This window comes from Trichechus manatus, unplaced genomic scaffold, assembly GCF_000243295.1.
Source record: "Trichechus manatus latirostris isolate Lorelei unplaced genomic scaffold, TriManLat1.0 scaffold00087, whole genome shotgun sequence".
Taxonomy (NCBI): domain Eukaryota; kingdom Metazoa; phylum Chordata; class Mammalia; order Sirenia; family Trichechidae; genus Trichechus; species Trichechus manatus.
This window is the reverse complement of record NW_004444023.1, coordinates 5,284,451-5,310,816: the sequence shown is the minus strand read 5'-3', so window position 1 is coordinate 5,310,816 and position 26,366 is coordinate 5,284,451. Positions and strand designations below refer to the sequence as shown.

The following is a 26,366-nucleotide window of genomic DNA, read 5'->3' as shown; positions in this document are numbered from 1 at the left end:
CAATGTAGAACAAAATTCAAATTCACACAAAAAAACTCAGACTTACTAGTCTGGCAGAGATTGGAGAAACCCCGGAGACTATGGCCCCTGGACACACTGCTAACCCAGACTCCCAAAATCCACCTTTCAGCCAAAAATTAGACAGGCCTATAAAACAAAGAGTAACACGTGAGGAACGTGCTTCTTATTTCAATCAGTTATATGAGACCAAATGGTCTCATATATACCTGCGCAAAAACAAAGATGAGAAGGCAGGAAGGGACAGGCAAAGTGGACGAACGGACACGGGGACCTGGGGTGAAAAGGCAAAGGGGGAGAGTCCTGACACTTTGCGGGAATTGCAATCAATGTCAAAAAAACAGTGTATAAATTTTTGAATGAGAAGCTAATTTGCACTGTAAACTTTCACCTAAAGCACAATAAGAAAACTTAAAAAAAGATTACAGCCAAGAAAACCCTATGAAGAAGTCCTACTCTGTAACACATGGGGTGGCCATGAGTCGGAATTGACTCCACCTTAGCCAACAACAGGCCTAGCACCTAGAACGTCACCTGGCACATAGTAGGTGCTGCACATAGTAAGTATCAAATGAATGAATGTAAACTCCTTGAGGGCAGGGACCCTTTCTGTTTTTCTCAGCCCTATCCCTGGTGTCTCCAACAGGGCTTGGCACATAGTAGGTGTTCAGCAAACACTTAGCGATCCTCCCTGGGCTCCCTTGGCCACGCCCCTCCTGAGGCGTGGCCCAGCCCCTCCCTCTGTGACGTCACGAAGGCCCTGCCATGTCTCTAGCCTTGGCGCTTCTGCTGTTGTTGGGCCTGAGCGCCCGTGGAGGCCGGAGCTGCTTGCAATGCATCCCCTCGGTGCAGGAGGCCCTGAGCCACCTGCGCTTCACTCTGGTTCCCGGGCGCTTCCACCACGAGCAGCTGCAGGCCCGTGCTCAGGCTCTGCTACTGGGCATGGAGGGGCCTTTCTTCCGTGACTACGCTGTGAACGCGTTTGTGGGGAAAGTGGGTGCGTGCTGGGGAGGGGAGAAGTGAGGGGCTGCCCGAGGCTGACGTGAGAGACAGATGCTTTGGGAACCACTGCCTCCTGGGCTGGGTCATGTCTAGAGGAGAACAGGGGAAGGGGTCACTTTGCTCTCTGGGGGACCTATTGGAACCCTCCTCCCCTGTCGCCCCCAGGGACAGCCAAACTGGACTCTGTGGCCTCGTTTGTCAAGAATCAAACAGAGACCTTCATGGGTGACTCTCTGAGAGGTAGGAGCTAAGAAGGAAAGCCCTTTCCCAGCCCCTCCCCCTTCTTCCCTTCCCTCTGGTCAGTGACTCCACCCCCTTGATATAAAAATAAAAGCAAACAAGTGTATAGCCTTTCTGTGTGCCCAGCACAGTTCTCAGTGCTTCTCATATGACAATTCCTCCAGATGGGATCTATTATGATTTGCATTTTACAGAGGGGTAAACTGATGTGCAGAGAGGTTAGGTGACATGCCCAAGGTCACACAGCTAGGAAGTAACAGAGCTGAAGATTTGAACCTGGGACATTCGGCTCAGACATTGTATTCCTAACCACCACCTCACACAGCATGACCTGCAGTGCTACAAATAGCACTTTGTTATGGATTGAATTGTGTCCTCCCCAAATATGTGTTGTAAACCCTAGCCCCTATAAACCAAAAACCAAACCAAACCCGTTGCCATCGATTCCAACTCATAGTGACCCTATGGGACAGAGTAGAACTGCCCCATAGGGTTTCCCAGGAGCGGCTGGTGGATTCAAACTGCCAACCTTTTGGTTAGTAACTGTAGTTCTTAACCACTGAGCCACCAGGCCTCCATACTTGTAGTTTATAAGCCCATTTGGGAGTGGGTTGCCTTTGTTATGTTAATGAGGCAGTATTAGTGTAGTGTCTTAAGTCAATCTCTTTTGAGATATAAAAGAGCAAATCAAGCAAGCAAGCACAAACAAAGGGGTAGAGGAAGATACAGGCCACATGATCACCAAGGAACCTAGGAACCGAAGCTGAAAAGAGACAGGGACTGTCTTAGTTATCTAGAGCTGCTGTAACAGAAATACCACAAGTGGGTAGCTTCAACAAACAGAAATTTAATTTCTTACAATTCAGGAGGCTAGAAATCCAAATTCAGGGCATTGGCTTTAGGAGAAGACTTTCTCTGTTGTCTTTGGGGGGAAGGTCCTTGTCTCTTCTGAGCTTCTGCTCCTGGGCGATCTTCATGTGGCTTGGCATCTCTCCGCACCCACCCCCCTCCCGCCCAGCGCGCCATCTCTGTTTCTTGAAGAGATTGACTCAAGACACACCCTATACTAATCCTGCCTCATTAACATAACAAAGACAACCCATTCTCAAGTGAGATTATAACCACAGGCATAGAGTTAGGATTTACAACACATATTTTGGGGGGACACAATTCAATCCATAACAAGCACCTTCCTCTAGAGCCAACAGAGAGAGAAAGCCTTTCCCTAGAGCCAGTGCCCTGAGTTGGGACTTCTCGCTGCTATGAGTCTGAATCAACTCGACGGCACACAACAGCAACAAACTGTGAGAAAATAAATTTCTGTTTGTTAAAGCCACCACTGTGGTGTTACTGTTATAGCAGCACTAGATAACTAAGACACACTTACGTCGTTAGAGGCGTTTAGCTGACATGGTGCTTAAAAAGTCATTGAATTCATTCATTCTACAAATATCTATTGAGCACCTACTATATGCTAGGCACTCTATGCTTGCCACTATTGTAGTAGCTGGAGATACTCCAGTGAATAAAGCAAACTAAAATCACTACCATTGTGGAGTTTATCTGCTAGAGGGAGAGTTAGACAGGAAACAAAGCCATAAAATATATGTGTGTTCAGGGTCCCCAAGACCACCCTCAAGTTCAATGATTCACTAGAAGGACTCAGAACACAGCAAAGCTGTTATACTCAGTTACGATTCATCACAGTGAAGAGATAAAAATCAGCAATGGAAAAAGGCATATAGAAAAGGAGAGACCAAGTGCGAGCTTCCAGTTGTCCTCTCGCAATGGAATCATAAGGACAATGCTTAATTCTTCCAGCAACATGTGTGTTATGGATTGAATTGTGTCCCCCAAAAATGTATATCAACTTGGCTATGCCGTGATTCCCAGTATTGTGTGATTGTCCACCATTTTGTCATCTGATGTGATTTTTCTGTGTGTTGTAAATCCTACCTCTGTGATGTTAATGAGGCAGGATTAGAGGCAGTTATGTTAATGAGACAGAACTTAATCTGCAAGATTAGGTTGTGTCTTGAGTCAATCTCTTTTGAGCTATAAAAGAGAGAAGCCAGTAGAGAGATAGGGGAACCTCCTACCACCAAGAAAGCAGAGCTGGGAGCAGAGTGCATCCCTTGGACCTGGGGTCCCGGTACTGAGAAGCTACTAGACAAGGTGAAGATTAATGACAAGGACCTTCCCCCAGTGCCGACAGAGAGAGAAAGCCTTCCCCTGGAGCCCTGAATTCGGACTTCTAGCCTCCTAAACTGTGAAGAATCAAATTCTCTTTGTTAAAGCCATCCACTTGTGATATTTCTGTTATAGCAGCACTAGATAACTAAGACAATGTGTGACAACACACAAGGAGTATTGCCAGCCAGGGAAGCTCACCCAAGCCTTGGTAGCTAGGGTTTCTACTGGGGGTCAGTCATGTAGACATACCTGACCACCTGTGTGGCTGACCTTAGTCTCTAGCCCCTCCAGATGTCAAGCTGATACTGTGTAACAAAAGCCCCCACCATAAATCACATTGTTAGCATAGACAAAGGAGCCCTGGTGGCACAATGATGAAGCCCTTGGCTGTTAACCGAAGGGTTGGCATTTCAAACCCACCAGTGGCTCTGCAGGAAAAGACCTGGCGGTCTGCTCCTGTAAAGATCACAGCCTAGACAATGCTTCAGACAAAGATTAGACTGAACTATGGGACATAAAATGATACTCGTGAAGAGTGTGCTTCTTAGCTCAAGTAGATAGATGAGACTAAATGGGCAGCTCCTGTCCGGAGGTGAGATGAGAAGGCAGAGAAGGTCAGGAGCTGGTTGAATGGACACAGGATATCAGGGGCAGAAAGGAGGAGTGTGCTGTCACAGTATAGGGAGAGCAACTAGGGTCACATAACAATGTGTGTATAAATTTTTGTTTGAGAAAGTAACTTGAATTGTAAACTTTTACTTAAAGCACAATAAAAAATAAATAAGATTACAGCCTAGAAAACCCTATGGGACAGTTCTACTCTGTCACGTAGGGTCACTATGAGTCGAAAATCAATTCGAGGGCACCTAACAACAACAACAACATAGACTACCTGTCTTGGCCCAAGGCCCCCAGGTAAACAAAGACATTCTTAACAGGTAGGAGATTCCAAGGGCTTAGAGGTTATCTCCCAGGAGTCAGACAAGGGCTAAACCTTTGTTTGGAATGTGCAGGGTGTGGACAACTCAGGCCTGCTGAGTTAACCCTTTACTACACAATGTTGTTGTTGGGTGCCATCGAGTTGATCCCAACTCATGTTGTGGTTGTTATTAGGTGCTGTTGAGTGGATTCCAACTCGGAGCAAACCAGTATACAACAGAATGAAACACTGCTCCATCCTGCACCATCCTCACAGTCCTTGCTATGTTTGAGCCTATTGTTGGAACCACTGTGTCAATCCATCTCATTGAGGATCTTCCTCTTTTTTCGCTGACCCTCTACTTTACCAAGCAAGATGTCCTTCTCCAGGGACTTGTCCCTCCTGATAACGTGTCCAAAGTACATGAGATGGAGTCTCACCATACTCGCTTCTAAGGAACATTCTGGCTGTACTTCTTCCAAGGCAGATTTGTTTGTTCTTCTGGCAGTTCATGGTATATTCAATGTTCTTCGCCAACACCATAATTCAAAGGCATCAATTCTTCTTCGCTCTTCCTTGTTCATTATTCAGCTTTCACATTCATATGAGGTGATTGAAAATACCAGGGCTTGGGTGAGGTGCACTTTAGTTCTCAAAGTGACATCTTTGCTTTTTAACACTTTAAAGAGGTCTTTTGCAGCAGATTTGCCCAATGCAATGCATTGTTTGATTTCTTAACTGCTGCTTCCACGGGCGTTGATTGTGGATTCAAGTAAAACGAAATCCTTAACAACTTCAGTATTTTATCCGTTTATCATGGTGTTGCTTATTGGTCCAGTTGTGAGGATTTTTGTTTTCTTTTTTATGAGGTGGAATCCATATTGAAGGCTGTATTCTTTGATCATCGTTAGTAAGTGCTTCAAGTCCTCTTTACTTTCAGCAAGTAAGATTGTATCATTTACATATTCAAGTTTGTTAATGAGTCTTCCTCCAATCCTGATGCCCTGTTCTTTGCCATATAGTCTGGCTTCAGCATACTTATTGAATAAGCATGGTGAAAGGATACAACCCTGATGCACACCTTTATGATTTTAAACCATGAAGTATCCCCTTGTTCTGTTTGAAAGACTGCTTCTTGGTCTATGTACAGGTTCTTCATTAGCACAGTTAAGTGTTCTGGAATTCCCATTCTTCGCAATGTTATTTATAATTTGTTATGATCCACACAGTCAAATGCCTTTGCATAGTCAATAAAACACAGGTAAACATCTTTCTGGTATTGTCTGCTTTCAATCAAGATCCATCTGACATCAGCAGTAACATCCCTTGTTCCATGTCTTCTTCTCAATCGGGCTTGAATTTCTGCCAGTTCCCTGTCAATGTACCGCTACAACCATTTTTGAATGATCTTCAGCAAAATTTTACTTGGGTGTGATATTAATGACATTGTTCAATAATTTCTGCATTCTGTTGGATCACCTTTCTTTGGAATGGGCACAAATATGGATCGCTTCCTACTCATAGTGACCTATATAACAGAGTAGAACTGCCCCATAGGGTTTCCTAGGCTGATCACCAAGTCTTTCTCCCACGGAGCCACCAGGAGGGTTCAAACCGCCAGCCTTTCAGTTAGCAGCTGAGCGCTTAAACGTTGCGCCAGCAGGGCTCCCCTTTACCGCACCAATATAATATGGGAAATGGCGAGAAGTACTATGGAAAAAACAAGGAAGCAGGGACCAGGTGATTGGGAGTGTTTGGAGTAGGGGAGGGAGGTTGTTGCAGTTTAAAACAGGGAAGTCAAGAAAGGTGTTGCTGGAAAGGTAGCATGTGAACAAAGACCCAAAGGAGAGAGAAAAGCAGCCATGTGGGTATCTAGGGGTAGAAGGTTGCAGCAGAACAAACAACAGTGCAATGACCCTGAGATGGAACTATGTTTGGCATATTCACAGAGCAGCAAGAAGGCTAGATAGGCTGGAGTGGAGTGCTTGAGAGGGAGAGGGGTGGGGGATGATGTCCTGGGGGTAGGGCAAAGGGATGGGTAGGTAGTACAGAGTCTTATAGGTCACTGTAAGGACTTTGGGCTTTTATTCTAGGTTACATGGGAGGGTTCTGAGCAGAAGAGTAAGGTGAGCTGACTTAGGTTTTAATAGGGTCCCTAAGTCAGTGGCTCCTACACCTCTTTGCCCTATCTCCCCCAAATCAAGCCCTACTCCATTTGGTGGTTCCCCCACCCCAAAATCTTAGTACTTGGAAATATAGCCATGAGGATGGATTGAAATAATGAAGGAGTGGGTGTAGATAGAGAGGAGAGGGGAAAGGAAGGGAAGGGAAGAGAAGAGAATAGAAATGAGAAGAGAAAGTAAAGGAAGAAAAGAGAAAAATGAAGAGAAGGGAAGGGAAGAGAAATGAATGGAAGGGACGGGAAGAGAAAAGAAGAGTTTATCAAGCTCACCCTCCTCCCATTTACCAGATTCAGAAACTGAGGCCAAGGGAGGATGGCTGAGTAGCCAGAGGCCCCACAGTGGATCAGAAACTAGATCTCCCAGGCCATGGATTTTCCCAGTGGACCATGAGTAATACCTGGTCTTGGTCACGCCTGGTGTTATGGATTGAATTGTGTCCCCCCTAAAACGTATGCTGAAGTCCTAATCCCTCTACCTGTGAATGTGATCCTTTGTGGAAATAATGTTTTGTGGTTATGTTAAAGGGGTCATACCCGAGTCAGGTGGGTCCTAAATCTAACCCTTTCTGAGTGGTGTTTTATAAAAAGTGAAAATAGACAGGGAGACAGGCACACACAGAGGGAGGACTCCATATGATGATGGAAGCAGAGGCATCCACAAGCACAGGAACACCAAGGACTGCCCACAGCTACTATAAGCTGAAAGATACAAACAGGATCCTTCCCCTAGAGCTGAAGCCCTGAATCTGGACTTCTAGCCTCCTGAACTATGAAAAAATAAGTTTCTGTTCTTGAAAGCCACTCATAGTATTTTGTTATGGCAGCACTAGGAGACTAAGATACCTGGTAAATGAAGAGGAGTTTCCTAGTCCCTTCTCTTGGAAACTGCAGGTGGCACATGCTTGCTGGCTGCCTCCTCCCCCATAAGGGTCTCTTTCTCTCCTCAGATGAGCCACTGATGGAACAGCTGGTGACTTTTAGGCAGAATGTGCTCCTGGAACTCAAGAAAGTTTTGAAAGAATATGAATTAAAAGGTGCAGCCCCATCTCTCCACTGAGCTTCTTTCCCTATGGGTCCCTCGATCCCCTCTCCCATTTTTCCTCCCAGACTCCTGCCTCAGCTCCCCTGTGACTCAGCCTACATCATCTCTCCCCAGTATTCTCTTCTCTCCTTTCCCAGACTCACCCTCTCACTCTCCTTCTCCCAGTCCCTTCCTAATTAAATTATCAAATTGTTGCCTCAACCTAACTCACCTCAGCTCTTTTCTCTTGCAGCCTGCCATCCCAAAATTTGCCGTGAGTTCTGGATTTATTGTCTATCCCTCCCTTCTCTACCCTCCTACTCCTCCTGACCCTATCTCCCCCAAATCAAGCCCTGCTATCACACCTGCTCCATTCGGTGGTCTACCTACCCCAAAGCCATGGTACCTAGGGGGACGTCTGCTTTTTGAGAGTTTATGAAATTGGTTGCAACTTGCAGGCTGTGTAAGTCAGGATAGGATAGGCTATGCTGTAGTAACAACCCCCACATCTCCCTGGTTCAACACAACAAAGGTTTATTTCTGTCTCATGCAAATTCCATTATGAGCTGAGTGGTTTACCAAGTGGTGACTCAGGGATCCAGGCTGCCCTCATTTTGTATAATCCAACCTTGCTTCAGAAGAGAAAGAATAAGGACTCACACAGGGAGTTTTATGGCCAGGCGTGGAATGGCACACATCACTCTGCCCACTTTCTATTGGCTAGAATTCAGTCACATGGTTGCAACCTACTACACAGGAGCCTGGGAAATGTAGTCTTCCTGTGCGCACAGGCTGAAAAGACAGATGAGTCAGTATTTAGCCACTCTGCTACAAGGGGGCACCAAGATAGACATACCAAACCAGTTGCCGTGGTGTCAATTCTGACTCCTGGCAGACCCCATGTGTGTCAGAGTAGAGCTAAACTCCATAGGGTCTTCAATAGCTGTGATCTTTCAGAAGTAGGGGAGCCCTGATGGTGCAGTGGTGAAGAGCTACGGCTGCTAACCAAAAGGTCGGCAGGTCAAATTCAGCAGCTACACCTTGGAAACCCTATGGGGCAGTTCTACTCTGTCCTGTAGGGTCACTGTGAGTCCAAATAGACTCAACAACAATGGGTTTCAGAAGTAGATCGCCAGGCCTTTCTTCCGAGGCACCTCTGGGAGGACTTGAACCTCCAACCTTTCAGTTAGCAGCCAAGCACATTAACCATTTATACCACCCAGGGACTCCAAAATCAGAATAGAAAACTGCAAAATCAAAATGGACAAATATTTAAATGCCTACAAACAGAATGTTGTGTCAACTAGACAACTGCAACTCAATTCAATGACTCAATAATTACATAAAAATTATTTTTAATGTGAATTGTCAGTGCATTTTGCTCAGCTTGCTCTGTGGTGGAGTAACCAGTTTAAAAACCAGTGGCCATCAAGTCATTTCCAACTTATGGTGACCCCATGTGTGTCAGAGTAGAACTATGCTCCATAGGGTTTTCAGGAGTTGATTTTTTGGAAGTAGATTGCCAGACCTTTCTTCCGAGGAGCCTCTAGGTAGACTCGAACTGCCAACCTTTCACTTAGCAGCTGAGCACATTAACTGTTTGCACCACCCAGTAACCAGGGTTCTCTGCAGTAGAATGGGACCTCCAACATCAACAGGGCCAAGGGACCCCATCTTTTCTTTCTCCTCCTTCCTTTCTACCCCTTGACCATCCTGAGAGCCGCCCTCACCCTTTTCCTCTTTCCCCCTATCCAGACGTGTTACAAGAAGAGGTCTTGGACTGTTTCCTTTGCCAGAAGATCATTCCCCAATGTATCAAATATGATTACTGCTTCGGTAAGGTCCTGGGGTAGAGGAGACACAGGACAGGTGCGTGAGGGATGAAGACAACCATATCCCAGTGAATATGGGTTTTGAGGTCTCCCATATGTAGCCTTGAATCCTGCCCTCTCCACTTGCTTACAGTGTGGTCCAGAAATTACTTCCACATTCTGGGTGTGTTCCTCCCTCGCCCCCCCACAATTAAATGGCAAGATTCCTCCTTAACTTTATAATGCCCCTAATGCCAGAATGGTAGGTGCTAGAAAAAAAAGTTTTCCTTTCAGCCAGTGCCATACCTGGGGAATCCGGAAGAATATGCTGAATTCACTCATTCATCCATTTAGAGATTTTTAAAAATTATTTTACAAGTTCCAGTATATCCTTATAGCAGAAAGAATAGTTCAATGAACCCCCATATATCCATCAAAATTAAATGCTATTCTGGACCTTTTCACATACTGTTCCCTCTCTATCACACTGTTCCCCTCACTCCCAGCCTTGCATTGCTGGGATAAATCCTACTTGGCCATGGTATGTAATTCATTTTATACATTGTTGGATTGTATTTGCTAATATTTTTGTTGGGGTTTTGCATCTATGTTCATGAGGCATATTGCTCTGAAATTTTGTAACTTCATAGCTGTATCCCCAGAACAGTGCCTGGGACTCAGAATTTGAGGAATGCCTGGAGAGAGAGCAGATCCCAGGAGGGGGAAGGGCATTATCAAGCCCCAAGAAGGGAGAGAGAGAGAGAACTTGCACCCTGCCTCGGGCTGCAGAGGGAGCAGGTGGGGTGAGGATGGAAGGCCAAGGAAGGGTAGTTACTTTGTGGTTGGGGCTGTCTCCCCACCCACCCCAGTCAACCGGCAGCCCCGCATGGCCCTGCAGTACAACACCCGGAGTAAGTACCCGTGGGACCAGGCTGCATTTGGCATCACCATCTCTGTGTTTCTGGCCCTCTTCCTCTTCATGGTCATCGTGTTCTCGTGAGTCAGCCCTGCCCTCCGCGAAGTCCCTGAAGTGACCTGCCTCTGTGTTCTTTCAGAGCCTCCTCCTCCCCAGTCTCTCTCTTAATATGTCTTTGCCTGTCTGTCTCTTGCTCTCTTCTTGTGTGTTTCTCTCCCACCCTCTTTCTCTCTCTCTCTCTCTAGAGTCCCTGGTGGTGCAAATGGTGAAGAGCTCAGCTGCTAACCGAAAGGTTGGAGGTTTGAGTCCACCCAGAGGTGCCTTGGATGAAAGGCCTGGTGATCTACTTCTGAAAAATCAGTCACTGAAAACCCTATGGAGCACAGGTGTACTCTGACACACATGGGGTCACCATGAGTCAGAATTGACTTGATGGCAACTAGTTTGTTTGTTTTGGTTTTCTGCATTGGCAGATACTCCTGTCCCTGGATGGTGCACAGTTAAGTACTCAGCTGCTGACCAAAAGGTTAGAGGTTCGAGCCCACCCAGAGGCACCTCAGAAGAAAGCCCTGGCCATCTACTTCCAAAAAATCAGCTCTTGAAAACCTTGTGGAGCACAGTTCTACTCTGACACACATAGGGTTGCCATGAGTCAGAGTTGACTCAATGTCAACTGGCTTTCGGTTTCTCTGTTTCTCTTTCCCTCCCTCCCTTTTATTTCTCCCTGTTCCTTCTGTTTATCTCTCCTCCTCCTCATTTTCTTTCTGGGCCTCTCTCCTTGTCTCTGCATCTCCATCGGGCTCTGTGTCTGTCTGCCCATCCCTCTTTCCCGTTGTCATCCCTTCTTTGGCAGCTTATTCCCCAGGTCTGTCTGCCTGCCTGTGTGTCTGGTCTCTGCCTCCAGCTCAATCTGTTCTCTTCCTCCCTTTTCCTCTTTCTGCCTGCCTCATCAAAGGTGTCTCTTCCTCTCTGCCTCAATTTCTCCCTCTCTGTCTCTCTTCCTCTTGCCACTCTCCTTCTCCCTTGTCTCGTAGCCTGCTTCTCCCTCCATCTCTCCATCCCTCTATGTCTACCACTCCCATCAGTTCTGGAGGATAGAAGAGTAAACCAGAGCATCTGCTCTAGGGGAGGGCCCTTATTTGTTGGTACCGGTTACCGTTGAGTCGATTCCAACTCATAGCGACCCTGTAGAACAGAGTAGAACTGCCCCATAGGGTTTCCCAGGCTGTAATCTTTATGGGAGCAGACTGCCAGATCTTTCTTCCACGGAGCAGCTGGTGGGTTCGAATGGCTGAGCTTTCAGTTAACATCCAAGCGCTTAATCACTGTGCCACCAGGGCTCCTTCCTTCCTTGTCGTAGCCCTGTGCATTCCTTGATTCCTTGGCTTATAGACGGCTCCTCATGTGGTCACTTCCTTGTGTGTGTGTGTGTGTGTGTGTGTGTCTGTCTGTTTTCCCTTTTTATAAGACACCACTAAAAGGGGATTAGGTTTAGGACTCACCCTACTCCAGGATAACCTGGTTAACATAACAGGAGAAAAACCTTATTTCCAAACAGGGTCACATTCACTGGTACAGGGGTTAGGACTTCAACATAACTTTTTAGGGGGCACAGCTCAATCCATAACACTATGTCTGGGTCTCTGTCCTCCCACCTACAGACACAGAGCAGCCCCTCTGTGGCCACCTACCCCCCCCCACCCCTCCCAGGCTCTCCTCTCCTTCCCACAGTTCTCTCTTCCCTTCCTCTGTGTTGGAATCTCTCTCCCTTGCCTCTGGTTCTCACTTCTGTCGCTGTCTTCCCCTCTGTCATCTCTGGACTTCGCTGTCTTGAATTCTGCTTTTCTCCCCCTCAGCCTCTTGCCCAAGCTCTCTCCGTCTCAAGGAGCCTGGTGGCACAGTGGTTAAGCACTGGGCTGCTAACTGAAGGGTGGGCAGTATGAACCCATCAGCCGCTCCGCGGGAGAACAGACCTGGCAATGTGCTTCTGTAAAGACTAGAGCCTGGGAAACCCTATTGGGCAGTTCTACTCTGTCAGTCTCTCTGTATCGCAGAACCTCTCTCTGTGGGTCTCTTCCACTTGGAATCCCTGTCGCCCTCCAGCCACTCCTCCATCCATCTCTGACTCCCTCCTTGCTTGTCTCCCAGCTTCTGTCTCTCCCTCCTTCCTCTCCACCTCTGTCATTCTCTTCTGTTTGTGTCTCTCTCCCTATGTCTGTGTCTCTCAGAGTCTCCCCGTGTCCTCTTAGACTCTCTCTGCCCCCACATGTTTCCCTCACTCTTGCTGGTGGGTGCCATGGAGTCACTTCCGACTCATAGCGACCCTATAGGACAGAGTAGACCTGCCCCCATAAGGTTTCCTAGGCTGAAGTCTTTATGGGAGGTAATCGCCAGGTCTTTTCCTCTGCTTAGCCGCAGGTGGTTTCGAACCACTGACCCTTCAGTTAGCAGCCAAGCGCTTAACCATACGCCAGCAGAACTCCTCTAAGCGTTTAACCCTTGCGCGGGCAGAGCTCCTACTAGTCCCATCTTTTTGCCGCTTCCCTCCTCATGCACCAACACTGATTGGTTGAGAACCCCAGAAATCTGCCCAGAAACCCATGATGTCACTGGCACCTCCTGATAGGCTGAGTCGAATCAGGCTAATGATTGTAGGGGAGTTTGGGGGTCGGTTGATAGGGAGAAGCCTGAAGTTCTTTTTCTAACCTCCGGACTATTTCTTTCTGGCCAGGGCTTATATGTACAGGAAAAACCGAAGGCTCTTGCTGCAGTAGCGGTGTGGATTTGGGATGTGGAAGAGAAAAGGAAAAGAAATTTAGTTAATAAAGTCTATGACAAATTCCTCCATGCCTCTGTCAGCTTCTTGGTGACACCTCACCATCCCCAAGAATCTAATTAGTGTCCAGCTCTGTTTCTTTACCCGGCCGGGCACTCCTCAAGGGTTGAGACTGCGTCTGACTTATCTGTGGACACAGTTACCCTCGTTCAAGGTAGAAAGTGACTTGGGCCTTAGAGGGATGACCAACTCAATGGCAACTACCAACAACAACAGCTCTGCTAGCAGGTTCAGAAACTGAAGGATCCCAAGTTCTTCTGTTTGTTTACTGCTTTGGGTTAGTGAGTAGTTAAAGTTCAGACAGCAAAGGATTTACCTGGAAATGTATCTGAATCTATTTTCGAACAGAGAGGGTGAGAAATTAGAGTTCAGAGGGGGAAAGATACCTGTACCCTCCACATCGACTACGGCTGTGTCCTCTGCCTAGCCATCCCTGAAGGTCCAAGTACGGTGTCATCTCCTTTAGGAAGCATGTTATTGCTTGTTACCATTGAGTCAGCTCCAATTCATGGAGACCCCATGTCCAACAGAATGAAATGCTGCCCAGTCCAAAGCTGTCTTAGTTATCTGGTGCTGCTATATCAGTAATACCATAAGTGGGTGGCTTTAACAAACAGAAATTTATTTTCTCACAGGTTAGGAGGCTAGCAGTCTGAATTCAAGGTACCGGCTCTAGGGAAAGGAGGCCTGGTAGCACAGTGGTTAAATACTCAGCTACTAACCGAAAGTCATTAGTTTGAACCCACCAGCTGCCCCGCAGGAGAAAGATGTGGCAGTCGGCTTCAGTAAACGTTACAGCCTTGGAAACCCTATGGGGCAGTTCTGCTCTGTCCTAGAAGGTCGCTATGAGTCAGAATGGACTTGACGGCAATGGGTTTGGATTTTTTTAGTTTGGTTCTAGGGGAAGGCTTTCTCCCTGTTGATTCTGGGTGAAGGTCCTTGTCTCTTTTCATCTTCTGTGCCCTGGCTCTTTGGTGATCTTCATGTGGCATGGTATCTATCTTCCCCCCATCTCTGCTTGGGTAATTTGCTCCTTTTATATCTCAAAAGAAAGAGCCCTGGTGGTGCAGTGGTTACAAAAGAGATCGACTGAAGACACACCCTGCACTAATACTGTGTCATTAACATGACAAAGAAAACCCACTCCCAAATGGGATTATAACCAGAAGTATAGGGATTAGGATTTACAATACATATTTTTGGGGGACATAATGTGGGGACACACCATCCTCACAATCACCAGAATGCTTGAGTCCGTTGGTGCCTTCCAATTTAGGGGGCTCATCTTCCAGCACTGTATCAGACAATATTCCGTTGTGCTCACAGGGCTTTCTGGTATCTGAAATACTGGTGGCATAGCTTCCAGCATCACAGAAACACACAACTGTGGTGCAGTACGACAAACCGACGGATGGACGGTGGCTAGCAGAACTATCACTATCTAATTTAGCATTCAGATTCAGAATTCAGGATTTACATACAGGGTGGTGGTGGTAAGAAAGGCTGAATTTAGCTGAAGATTCAGTTCCTGGCCCAGACAGAGTAGGCACTCAGTATATATTTGTTGACTAAATGAGAATGGCGGTGTTGGGAAACACAAATACAATTATGATCCATATATTGAAGTGCTTTAAATGCCACGGAAAGGAGCTTGGTTGTTTTCCCAGGGGTCTAGTGTCTCTATGAGTCGGATTTGACTCGACGGCAACGGGTTAAGATTGAAAACACAAATATCTTACGGGTCCGGATGAACAACTGCAGGTCCCATTCAAAGGGGAAAGAAAATACTTCGCTCCATCCTGTTGTGGTCTGGGCGAAACACAGCCCCAGTATTTTCAGGTCTTCAGATTTTCCAAGAGAACCAAAATTCATATTTCTATGTGAAATGCCTCCATAATTAGTGTTCGCAACTAATCTATTTCAAATACTACAGGCCAACCAAAACATGTTTTGCGACCTTTGCTAGGTAACAGGAAACATCTGAGGCTGGCTGTAGATTTTATATCAGTGAGCAGTTAGCAAAGGAAGAATTGTGGAATTAGTGGGTCCCGCTGGACTCCATAATTAACTACATTTCCGAGAATCCTCCGCCTCCCGCAAGTGCGTCGGTTGCCATAGATACTATCATCCAAATCTAGAGAACGGGAGGAAAACACAACTTCTGATTGGCCGAAATCTTGACTTTTTTTTTGTTCCAGCCTCTCACCCGTTGCCAAGAGACCAGTTTTACTACATGCGCAGTGGAATGCGCGTTGACTGGCGCGCCTTTGAATTAGAGCAGAGGCGCCAACCTCTGAAGTAGCCTTGCTGCTACCGAAAAAGAATTCTGGGAATGGTAGTTTTCCCGCCTCCGCCCGCGCAAGCGCACTTGCCAGAGCGGCGCTGGCGAAGGGCGCGCATTTCACGCCACCTTCTGCAGTATCGGAAAAGTCCACTGGAATCAGGCTCCAGTCTTGCAGCAGAAGTACTCCCTGGCGTGGCAACGGACGCTGGTCGCCATGGCAACGGCCTTACCAGTGCTTCATGTGACCATCATCTGCACACTCTGACTCACTGATGCTTGGATTTACGACCACCTCGTGGCTAAAGGATTTATTTATTTGTTGTGCTTTAAGTGAAAGTTTACAATTCAAGTTAGTCTCACATATAAAAATTTATACATACATTGTTAAGTGACCCTCATTGCTCTCCTTATACTGTGATAGCACATTCCTCCTTTCCACCCCGGATTTCCCGTGTCCATTCAACCAGCTCCTGACCCTCTCTGCCTTCTCATATGGCCTCTGGACAGGAGCTGCCCATTTAGTCTCAAGTATCTACTTGAGCTAAGAAGCACACTCTTCACGAGTATCATTTGATGTCCCATAGTCCAGTCTTAATCTTTGTCTGAAAAGTTGGTTGTAGGCTAAAGGATTTAGTTCGGGGATCATACAAGCACTAATGGCCCAAAGATGCTTTTTGGTTGGGTAAGCCAAACCAAACCTGTTGCTGTGGAGTTGATTCCGACTCGTGGCACCCCCATGTGCTTCAGAACAAAGCCGCAGTCCATAGGGTTTTCTTGGCTGTAAACTGCAGCGCTGCTGGGTGGATTCGAACCACCAACCTTTTGGTTGGTAGCTGAGGGCAAACAGTTTGTGCCACCCGGGGATTTGATTGGTTATTTTCCTGCCCCCGCCCCCCCCCCACCTTTTTTTGTTTTTCTGTTTTACTATGTTCACGCTACGGGTCCAGCCACTCACTCAACCTCCTGGAAATTTGCTGGGAGAAGTGCACAATAAACCGACAATTAAATTGTGCATAATTACAGTGTGGTGAGAGTTCCTGGGGGAACCCAGAGCCTGGAGCGGAGAGACAGTTACCAAATAATTACAACCCAACAATTATTAGAGTGTCAGCGCTAGTATACTGGAATGTTCCTGCGGGAACGCAGGAGAAGGAGTTGCCAACTCTGACTGGGTGGGAATTGGGAAAAGTTTCGCAGAGGAGAGGGTGTAAGAGCTTACTCTTGAAAAAAAAGCAGAAGTTTTTTGAAAGAAATAGTGGAGAAAGGGTATTCCAGACAGAGGGAACAGAAAAGAAAAAGGCCAGCAGATAGGAATTAACTGCAAATTGCTTCTAATAATATTCATTCAATAAACATCTCTTGAGGCACCCCGTGTGCCAGGCCCTGGGCTGGGCAATGGATACAGAGTCGCCAGATCTGACTTTGCCCTCAGTGAGTTTGCCGACTGCAGGAAAGGTTGCAGATACAAACACAATCACAATCCAATGTGATATATGCCGTAATGGAGGCATCAAAGGCATTGTAGGAGGCCAGAAAAGGGGCCTTTGAAGAGCTAAGGGACCAGTGGGGACAGCAACATTGACACTTGTGAGTGGATAAGAGCTATTATTAAGGAGCCCTAGCAGCACAATGGTTAAGCGCTCGGCTGCTAACCTGTGGGTTGGTGGTTCAAACCCAACCATTGGCTCTGCAGAAGAAGGACCTGGAGATCTGCTTCTGTAAATATTACAGCTAGGGAAACCTATGGGGCAGTTCTACTCTGCATACATAGGGTTGCTATAAGTGACAATCAATTCAACGGTGCCCAACAACAAGAAGAGTTATTATTACAAGACACATTTACACCATTCATTCATTCAGCAAATTGTTACTGAGTTTTCTGTACAACAGCCCAAAAGGTGAAAGACAGACTAGGAAACAACAAGGAGGTTGATGAAACTGGAATAAAGTGTCCTGAGACTAGGCTTGGAGTAAGTGGGATGTGAGGAGTGGGGAGTGGTGAGGCTAATGGGGGCAGACGCCAGACTGTGAAAGACCTAGACTGCCCTGAACGGCGCCCTAGGTCATACTTACAAACCTGACCTTGTCAACCTTTTTTGATTGTGTACCTTGCTAGTGTAAAAACGACTTTATTTGTTTATTTATTGAATATCTGTATATTTGATTTATATCCTGGTGGTACAGTAGTTAAAGCGCTTGGCGGCTAACGGAAAGGTCGGCAGTTCGAACCGTCCAGCCACTACGCGGGAGAAAGATGTGGCAGTCTGCTGTCGTAAAGATTACATACTTGGAAACCGTATGGGACTCTGTCCTATAGAGTCGCTATGAGTCGGAATCAACTCGATGGTAATGGGTTTGGTTTTTGGGTATTTTTATTACAATGAAAATGTATTCACCTATTCGTTCAACACATATTCATTAAGCATCTAGTAAAATATTTTTATTGATATTTTTACTTTAATATATTTATTTTTACTTGTCGGGCTACACAACCACTCAACAGCATCATCCATGACTCAAATTCTATCGTTCTCTCCCCGTTAGTTTGCAGAATTATTATTTATCTTAGTGTTTCAGTTAATTTTCCTTGATTTTCAAGATGTCAATCATATCATATGCAAAGAAGGATCAGAACCTGGACTTCTCTGTTGCAGTTATGTCTTCTTTCTTTCTTTTGTCTAATTATATTGCTGGTTCTTCCGATAGTGGTGATGATGGGCATTGTGTATTCTTCCTGACTTTAATGAGGTGTTTTTTTTTTTTTTTAGTATTTTACCATTAAACCTGATATGGGCTTTTCATTATATGTATATATTTAAAAACAAGACTAGGCCAGTAATTCCTTAACATTGTTATTGTTCAATATTGGCTTGTTCTTAATTTATTAACAGTTCATTTAGAAATGCATGATTTCTAGATGTTAACAAAAGCCTTTTCTGTATCTACGACTATGACTGCATTATTTTGATATATCGATACGTAAATTATACATATAATATCCTAATATTGAACCATCCTTGCATTTCTGGATATACATCACCCAGCTCCCAGTTTTTGTTAGCTGCCTTCAAGTCACGCCCAACTCATGGGGACCCGTGCACAATGGGATCAGACCATTGTGATCCATAGGGTTTTCATTGGCTGATTTTCAAAAGTAGATTGCCAGGTTTTTCCTCCTAGTCCATCTGAGTCTGGAAGCTCTACTGAAAGTGGCTCAATATCATAGCAACACACAAGCCTCCACTGACGGACTGGTGGTGGCTTCGCAAGAGGTGAATTGGCAGGGTTCACTTTCCTCTACCACACTGCCTATTAAAAGGTGATAGTTAAAACTGAAGCAAACAGGATGGGGGGGTGCCCAGGGAAATTGAGTAATCAAGTGGCAGAGGTTCAATTTATTCACCATCAGTTTAGATAGGGCCCACTTTCATCTTTCCTAAAGCTATACACCAAATCAGATGCCGTCGAGTTGATTCCGACTCATAGCGACCCTACAGGACACAGTAGAACTGCCCCATAGGGTTTCCAAGGAGCGGCTGGTGGAATCGAACTGCCAATCTGTTGGTCAGCAGCCGAGTTCTTAACCACTTCGCTCTAAAGCTACAGTAAGAGAAATTTGGGTTAAATGGGCCACGGCGTGTGGGGGTAGTGAAAAGACCTCGGTTAAAATTAGGATATTGGAAGTGCCAGTACAGCCAGACAAAATCCATAAAAACCAAACTTGTTGCCGTCACTGGATTCCAACTCATAGCGACCCTTTAGGACAGGGTAGACCTGCCCCATAGGGTTTCCAAGGAGCAGCTGGTGGATTCATACTGCCAACCTTTTGGTTAGCAGCCGAATTCTTAACCACTATACCACCAGGGCTACGTACAGCTAGACATTTCCCTAATTATCAGGCTTCCTCCAACTGCAAAGCAGCTGTGTATTCCTAACACTCTCACGCGCCTCATCCTACCCCCTGACTCCATTTCCCAGCATTCCCTCGGCCACAGGAAACTGAGGCGTGGGGGGGGGCGCCGTGAGCCGCTATGCCTTCTGGGAAATGTAGTCCAGCTGCGGAGCCGAGTTTAAAGTACTGGGACTTACGGGCCAGAGAAGGCTACCGCGCAGGCGCGCTCCGCGGCCCGCCGGAGGGAGGGAAGGCTTGGCAGCCCCGCAGAACCCGCGGGAGCGCACAGGTGAGTCCAGACCTGACAGACCGACCAGGAGCGATAGGGAGCGGGCGGCCGGCAGGTGGGCGGGGCCCCCAGAGGCGGGGCCTGCGGGGAGGGGAGAAGGGCGCTGTGGGCGGCGCCCCGCCCCCTCCTGTCATTTGCGAATCTGCTCCTGAGCCCCCCGGGCACCCTCGCGGCTCAGACGCTCTCCGCGCCCATGCATTGAGCGTCTGCTATTTGCCAGGAGTCTGACCGAGCGCGGGCTGCTGCGATCTCCTAGGAGGACGGAGTAAACCTTTCGCCGTTTCCCAGGTGAAGAAACAGACTGCGGAGGCTCCGCAGCCTCTCCCAGGTCACACACACAGCTAATGAGTGGGAGACCCGGAATCACACCCAGGATGTCTGGCCCGAAACCAGAGCGCAGCACTGGACAATCACACCCTAGGGCTCTGTCCCCTTATCCTGAGCATCTGTCCCGCCCCCTCTCTGGATCTCTGATTCCACGCCCCCACCGTCTCTGTCCCCCTCTTTCTCTGAGTCCCTGTCCCCTTCTTTCTGGGTTTTCTATCCCTCCCCTTTGGGTCTTTGTCCCCCTTCCTCTGGGTCTCTGTGTTTTGTAAAAACAAATAATTCTCTTACATAACCACAGCACCATGACCACAATCAGGAAATTAACATCAATACAGTACTATTAGCTTATCTACAGACCTTATTCCAAATTTTGCTAATTGTCCCAGTAATGTCCCTAATGGTAAAAGACCGTCCTGATCGCGCATTGCATTAGTTGTTAGCTCTCTAGTCTCCTTTAATCGACGAAGTTCTTCCGTCTCCCCTCGACCTTCACGATCTTGACAATTCTGAAGTTTACCTACCCTGTACTTGTAGAACGGCTCTCAGTTTGAGTTTGTGCCATGTTTCCTCACGATTAGGTTCTGCTCTTTGGGCAGGAGTACACCAGAATGAGGAGCCCTGGTGGCGCAGTGGTTAAGTGCTCGGCTGCTAACCAAAAGGTTGGGCGGTTCGAACCCACCAGCCACTCAGCGGGAGAAAGATGGGGCAGTCAGCTTCGGTAAAGATTACAGCCTTTGGGGGCAAAATGCAGAACAGAAGATCAAACTCTCATGGACTCCAGATCTTCTGGAGTCCATGAGAGCTGGACAAACCCCTGAATCTACTGTCCTGAGATAATCTTTAAAACTAAAACAAAAAATAGCCCCTGGAGTCTTCTTAAAACCAAACAATAGCTTAACTAGTAAAAAATGTCTGCCTTGAGCATTATGCTCTTTTAAGAACCATCTACATGGGATCAAAGTGACAATAGCAACTCGAAAGATTAGGTAAGATCCTTAGGGGGCAGTGAGTTTTTGTTAACGGGGGAGGAATTCAGAAAAGGAGGGTGAGAATGGATGCACAACTGAACGAATGTAACTGGTGTCACTGAATTGGTGTATATTTTGATGTTTTGCTGTGTATATTCTCAACAACAACAAATTACAGCTTTGGAAACCCCACGGGTTAGTTCTACTCTGTCCTATAGGATCACTGCAAGTCAGAATTGACTCGAAGGCAACTTTTTTTTTTTTTTTTTTAACCCTAAAGTGGAGCCCTGATGGCACAGTGCTTAAGCACTCTGCTGACTGAGAAGTCAGCAGTTCAAACCACCCAGCAGCTCTTCGGGAAAAAGACTTGGCGATCTGCTCCAGTAAAGATTGTAGCCAAGAAAACTCTATGGGGGAAGTTCTGCTCTGTAACACTTGGGATCGCTATGAGTCAAAAATCATCTAGAAGGCACCTAATAACAACAACAACCCCAGAATGACACTATGTCCTTCTTATCAAACCAGGGGCCTGTGACATCTGTTTGCCCTGTCACTGGTCACGTCAGCCTTGATCACTTAGTTAAGGTGGTGTCGGCCAGGTTTCTTGGTCCTAAACGAACCCTCTTCTCTTTGTGACTGAAAAGTGATTTGTACAGTGTTTCTTTTGGGAGTGGTGAAAATGTTCTGCAGCTAAATAGAAATGATGGTTTCACAACACTGTGAATGTCCTTAATGCCACTGGATTTTGCTCTTAAATTTCATGTTATGTGTATTTGACCACAATTATATACATCTATATCATGTCCTTGGGTGGCACAGTTTGTGCTCGTCTACTAGCCTGGAGGTTGGTGGTTCTAACCCACCAAGTGGCACTGAGGAAGAAAGGCCTGGAGGTCTGCTTCTATGAAGATTTGTTGTTGTTAGTTGCTGCTGAGTCGATCCCAGCTCAGGACGGCCCCACGTGTTACAGAGTAGAACTGCTCCATAGGGTTTTCTTGGCTGTGATCTTAATGGAAGCAGATCACCAGGCCTTTTCTTCCGTGATACTATTGGGTAGGTTCAAACTGCCAACCTTTAGATTAGCAGTTGGGTGCAAACCATTAAAGATTACAGCCAAGGAAACCCTATAGAGCAGTTCTAGTCTGTAACACATGGGGTTGCCATTTAGTTGGAATAGACTTGAAGGCACTGGTTTTGGTTTGGTTTGCATGTATACACACACACACACACACACATATGTAAAGTGGGGACTCTGTGGTCAGACTCTGGGTTCAAATCCCGTTCGGCACTTGTTTTCTGTATGGTCTTGAGCAAGGGCTGTGTCTTAGTTATCTAGTGCTGCTGTAACAGAAATACTACATGGGGGTGGCTTTAACAAACAGAAATTTATTTTCTTACATTTTAGGAGGCTAGAAGTCCAAATTCAGGATGCCGACTCTAAGTGAAGGCTCTGTCTCTTTGCTGGCTGGGGGAATGTTCTTGTCTCTTTCCATCTTCTGTTCCTCGGCTCCTTGGTGCTCTTTATGTGGCATGGCATCTATCTTCCCTCAACTCCGCTTTTTTGCTGCTTGATTAATCTGCTTTTATATCTCAAAAGAGATTGACTTATGACACACCCTGCACTGGTACTGCCTCGTCAGCATAACAAAGAAAACCCATCCCCAAATTCGATTACATTCATGGGTATAAAAAACCCCTGTTGCTGTGGGAACTGCCCCATAGAGTTTCCAAGGCTGTAATCTTTACGGAAGCAGATCAACAGGTCTTTTCTCCAGCGGAGCAGCTGGTGGGTTCAAACCACCAACCGTTTGGTTAGCAGCTGAGTGCTTAACCACTGGACCACCAGGGCTCCTCCATAGGTAGAGGGGTTAGGATTTACAACACTATTTTGGGGAGACACAATTCAATCCATAACAGCCTGTAACCCCTTGGGTCTCAGTTTCACCTGTCTGAGAGAGCTGTTATGTGGGTGCTGGGGGATGATCCTCTGATTGCTCGCTGTTGTTGTTACCGTTACTGTTACTGAATGGAGGCCTCAGGCAGCCTATCCTGAGCCTTTGCTTTGGCTCATAGAAGACCAGGGGCCCCTGCAATTATCTGTCTCAAGGAGCCTTTGGGGAAAGTGTCTGGCTGGGCCAGAACTGACCCCCTGTCTGCTCCTCTCTCCTCCACCAGCTCTGCCCACTCAGACCTGGACATTTGTCCTGGAGGTGAATGCCCAGGACTCAGCAATGGCCACTGGGACCTTGACGGCCGAGGGCCAGGTGAGTCTGGGCTTCCTCTTTCCCAAGATGACTTTGAGGACCCCGAGGGCCATCCCTGTCTCTGCCTGTGGTCTGAAGGCCTTCTGCCTCTCTCAAATACTGGAGGAGCTCAGGGGCTGGGAGGTGCAGGGGGTCGGGGAGCAGCTTTGAGCTGAGACCTTGTGACACAGTCTGAAAATCAATCCATCTAACAGTCAGCTGTGTTTTTCCTTACCAGGTAAAATGGGCAGTTGATGGTTTTGCTTCACCCTTGAGCCTTATCCTTGGAGTCAGGAATAGGGGTCAGAATCAAGGTTGGGTCTGTGATGGAGTGGGACTCAGGAATATCTCTTGCACACAATGGCTTGATGATTCAAAAGTAAAACGTGTTTCTTAAGACTGCCACATACAGCTGTGCGGGTTATGCACTGCGCACGGGTGCCTCATCTAAGGTGCAATATTCACACCTTGGACCTCCTGCACTGGTATGCGTTATCAGGCAGATAGGGCAAACTGTCATATATTAATCTTACTAGTAAACCAGTTGCTGTCAAGTCGATTACGACTCATGGTGACTCTATGTGTGTCAGAGTAGAACTGTGCTCCACAGGGTTTTCAAAGGCTGATTTTTTGGAAGTAGATTACCAGGCCTTTCTTCTAAGGTGCCTCTGGGTGGACTCAAATCTCCAGGGTTTTGGTTAGCAGCCGGGCACATTAACTGCACCAGCCAGGGATTCCCTGTTAAACACAGTTGGTATATTACAACAATTTTCCAGCAGATGGCAGTAAAGAGTCACACGGAAGGGCCCCTTGCTCTACTTTATACTGTCTATGGGCTAGGGGCTGCCTGAGACTTTCTTTTTTTTTTTTAATAAACTCTATTATTATTATTTTTTGAGCAGTTTTTTTTATATAGAAAAATTGTGCAGAAAGTACAGACAGTTTGAATATACCTCCTCTCCCCCTGCACACAATGTCTCCTATTATTATCTTGCATTGGTGTGGTAGATTTCTTTCAGCTGATGAGCCAGTGCTGACACAGTACTATTAACTAAAGCTCATAGTTACATTAGGGTTTGCTCTGTGTGTTGTACAGTTCTGTGGGTTTTGACAAATGCTTAATGTCATGTGTCCACTGTTACAGTGCCCTAAACTGTCACAAGGAGCCCTGGCGGCACAACAGTTAAGCACTCAGCTACAAACCTAAAGGTTGTCAGTTCAAACCCACCCAGCTGCTCCGCAGGAGAATGACCTATATGCTTCTGTAAAGATTACAGCCTAGAAAACCCAATGGGGCCGTTCTGCTCTGTTAGTGGGGTCGCTGTGACCATACCCATTGCTGTCGAGTAGATTCTGACTCATAGTGACCCTATAGGATAGAGTAGAACTGCCCCATAGGGTTTCCGCAGTCTTTACAGAAGCAGACTGCCACATCATTCACCCGTGGAGTGGCTGGTGAGTTTGAATCGCCAAACTTTCAGTTAGCAGCTGAGCACTTAACTGCTGTGTCACCAGGGCTCCTTAGAAAATCCTATGGGGCAGTGCTACTCTGTCACATGGCGTGGAGGTCACCATGTTTTGGAATCAACTTGAAGGTATCTACAACAACAACAAGACTGTTCACATTCCCATGGGGATGGTTTTGATTTTGTCGTCCCAAATTTGCTGAGTCAGAACGTCCCGGCCCAGGGAACAGTCGTAGAGCAAGCAGTTTGGCGCAGTGGAGCAATGACCTTTCCTGCCCTTGAGTTCTGGGAGGACGGCCCCTCCACCATGTAACTTTGGCTCTTCCAGGAATCGGTGACCTTCAAGGACGTGGCCGTGGACTTCACCCTGGAGGAGTGGGGCTGGCTGGGGCCTGGCCAGAGGGAGCTGTACCGGGACGTGATGCTGGAGAACTACCAGAACCTTCTCTCACTGGGTGAGGCCCCACACCCAGTCTTCACCCAGGAAGAGGCACAATGCCCCCTGCTGCCCTCTCCTTCTTTGTGTCTAAACCAAAACTAAACCTGTTGGCATGGAGTCGAATACAACTCCTGGTGACACCGTGTTACAGAGTAGAACTGAGCTCCGTAGGGTTTTCTTGGTTGTAATCTTTATGGAAGCAGACTGCCAGGCCTTTCTTCCATGGTGCTGCTGGTTGGGTTTGGACTGCTGACCTTTAAGTTAGTAGTTGAGAGGAGAGCAAACCCTTTGTTCCGCTCAGGGACCTTTTTCCTTTGTATCCACCCATGCTTAAGTGTGGGTGTGGCTGGGGCTGTGTGGGCCCCTCTCTGTCTCCTAGTCTTTCCACCAGCTTGTCCTAGAGCCACAGCACCCGGAGGCCCCTGCATCCTCTTCCTATTCTGTAAAATGTGGGTATTCTTCAGCCCCTTCAGCCTGTGTCTCTGCCCTCTTCTCCCTCTCCCCTCTCTGTGAATGATCTTCCCCAGCCCCCAGGTTCCACCCTGGAATGCCCATTTTGGAATCTCTGACTCCTAGGGCCTCCTGGATGTCCTCCTAATTAATAGATTCCGAACCAAGCTTGGCATCTTCTCCTTGAAGCCCATAAACTCTGTTCCCTAAATATGTCCCCTGAGCCAAAAGAATTGAAAGCAGGAACTCAAAATGGATACTTCTACGCCAATGTTAATAACAGCATTATTCACATTAGCCAAAGGGAGGAAACGACCTAAATGTCCATCAACTGATGAATGGATACACAAAATGTACATACATGCAATGGGGTATTATTCAGCCATAAAGAGAAATGAAGTTCTGATGCATGTCACAACATGTGTCAACCTTAAAAACATGCTAAATGAAAGAAATCGGACACAAAAAGACAAATATTGTATGATCCCACTTATAAGAAATATCTAGAACAGGCAAATGCACACAGACAGAAAGTAGATAAGTGGTTATCAAGGGCTAGGGGGAGAGAGAAATGGGGAGTTAAAAAAAAAGTCAGCTGGGACTATTAAAGAATGGAGCTTAGAACCCTTTCAAGACCCAGTTATTTTCTGCTTTGAATTTTTCAATACTGTGTGTTTTAATTAATAGAAGCATGCTGAATCATTGAGTGTTGTTGAATTTTTGGTAGGTAGTATGGATTTTTTTTTTTTCTTTCCCCCTCCCACAAACCTACCCTTAGAGTCTAGTGGGACATACGTTGTCCCACTGATTTTATCCTCCAGCGTCTCCCTGAGCCCACTGGGACATATGTGTCCCCACATTTTTTTTTTT

At 46.7% G+C, this 26,366-nt stretch overlaps 1 protein-coding gene across 2 annotated transcripts in view; it reads left to right on the top strand.

Annotated features, from left to right (window-relative positions):
• Positions 1–783: 783 nt before the first annotated feature.
• The window catches only part of IZUMO2 (IZUMO family member 2), a 35,194-nt gene continuing 9,611 nt past the window's right edge, over positions 784–26,366 (top strand). The window contains exons 1-7 of one of the 2 annotated variants that reach the window (XM_023736301.1): positions 784–1,015; positions 1,186–1,260; positions 7,502–7,588; positions 7,829–7,849; positions 9,331–9,411; positions 23,074–23,162; positions 24,936–25,062. In XM_023736301.1, the coding sequence (XP_023592069.1) occupies positions 784–1,015; positions 1,186–1,260; positions 7,502–7,588; positions 7,829–7,849; positions 9,331–9,411; positions 23,074–23,162; positions 24,936–25,062 (712 nt within the window). Of the gene's footprint in view, positions 1,016–1,185; positions 1,261–7,501; positions 7,589–7,828; positions 7,850–9,330; positions 9,412–10,255; positions 10,383–13,033; positions 13,077–23,073; positions 23,163–24,935; positions 25,063–26,366 lie in introns of those variants that run through there. The other variant, XM_012557141.1, reaches the window with a different exon arrangement.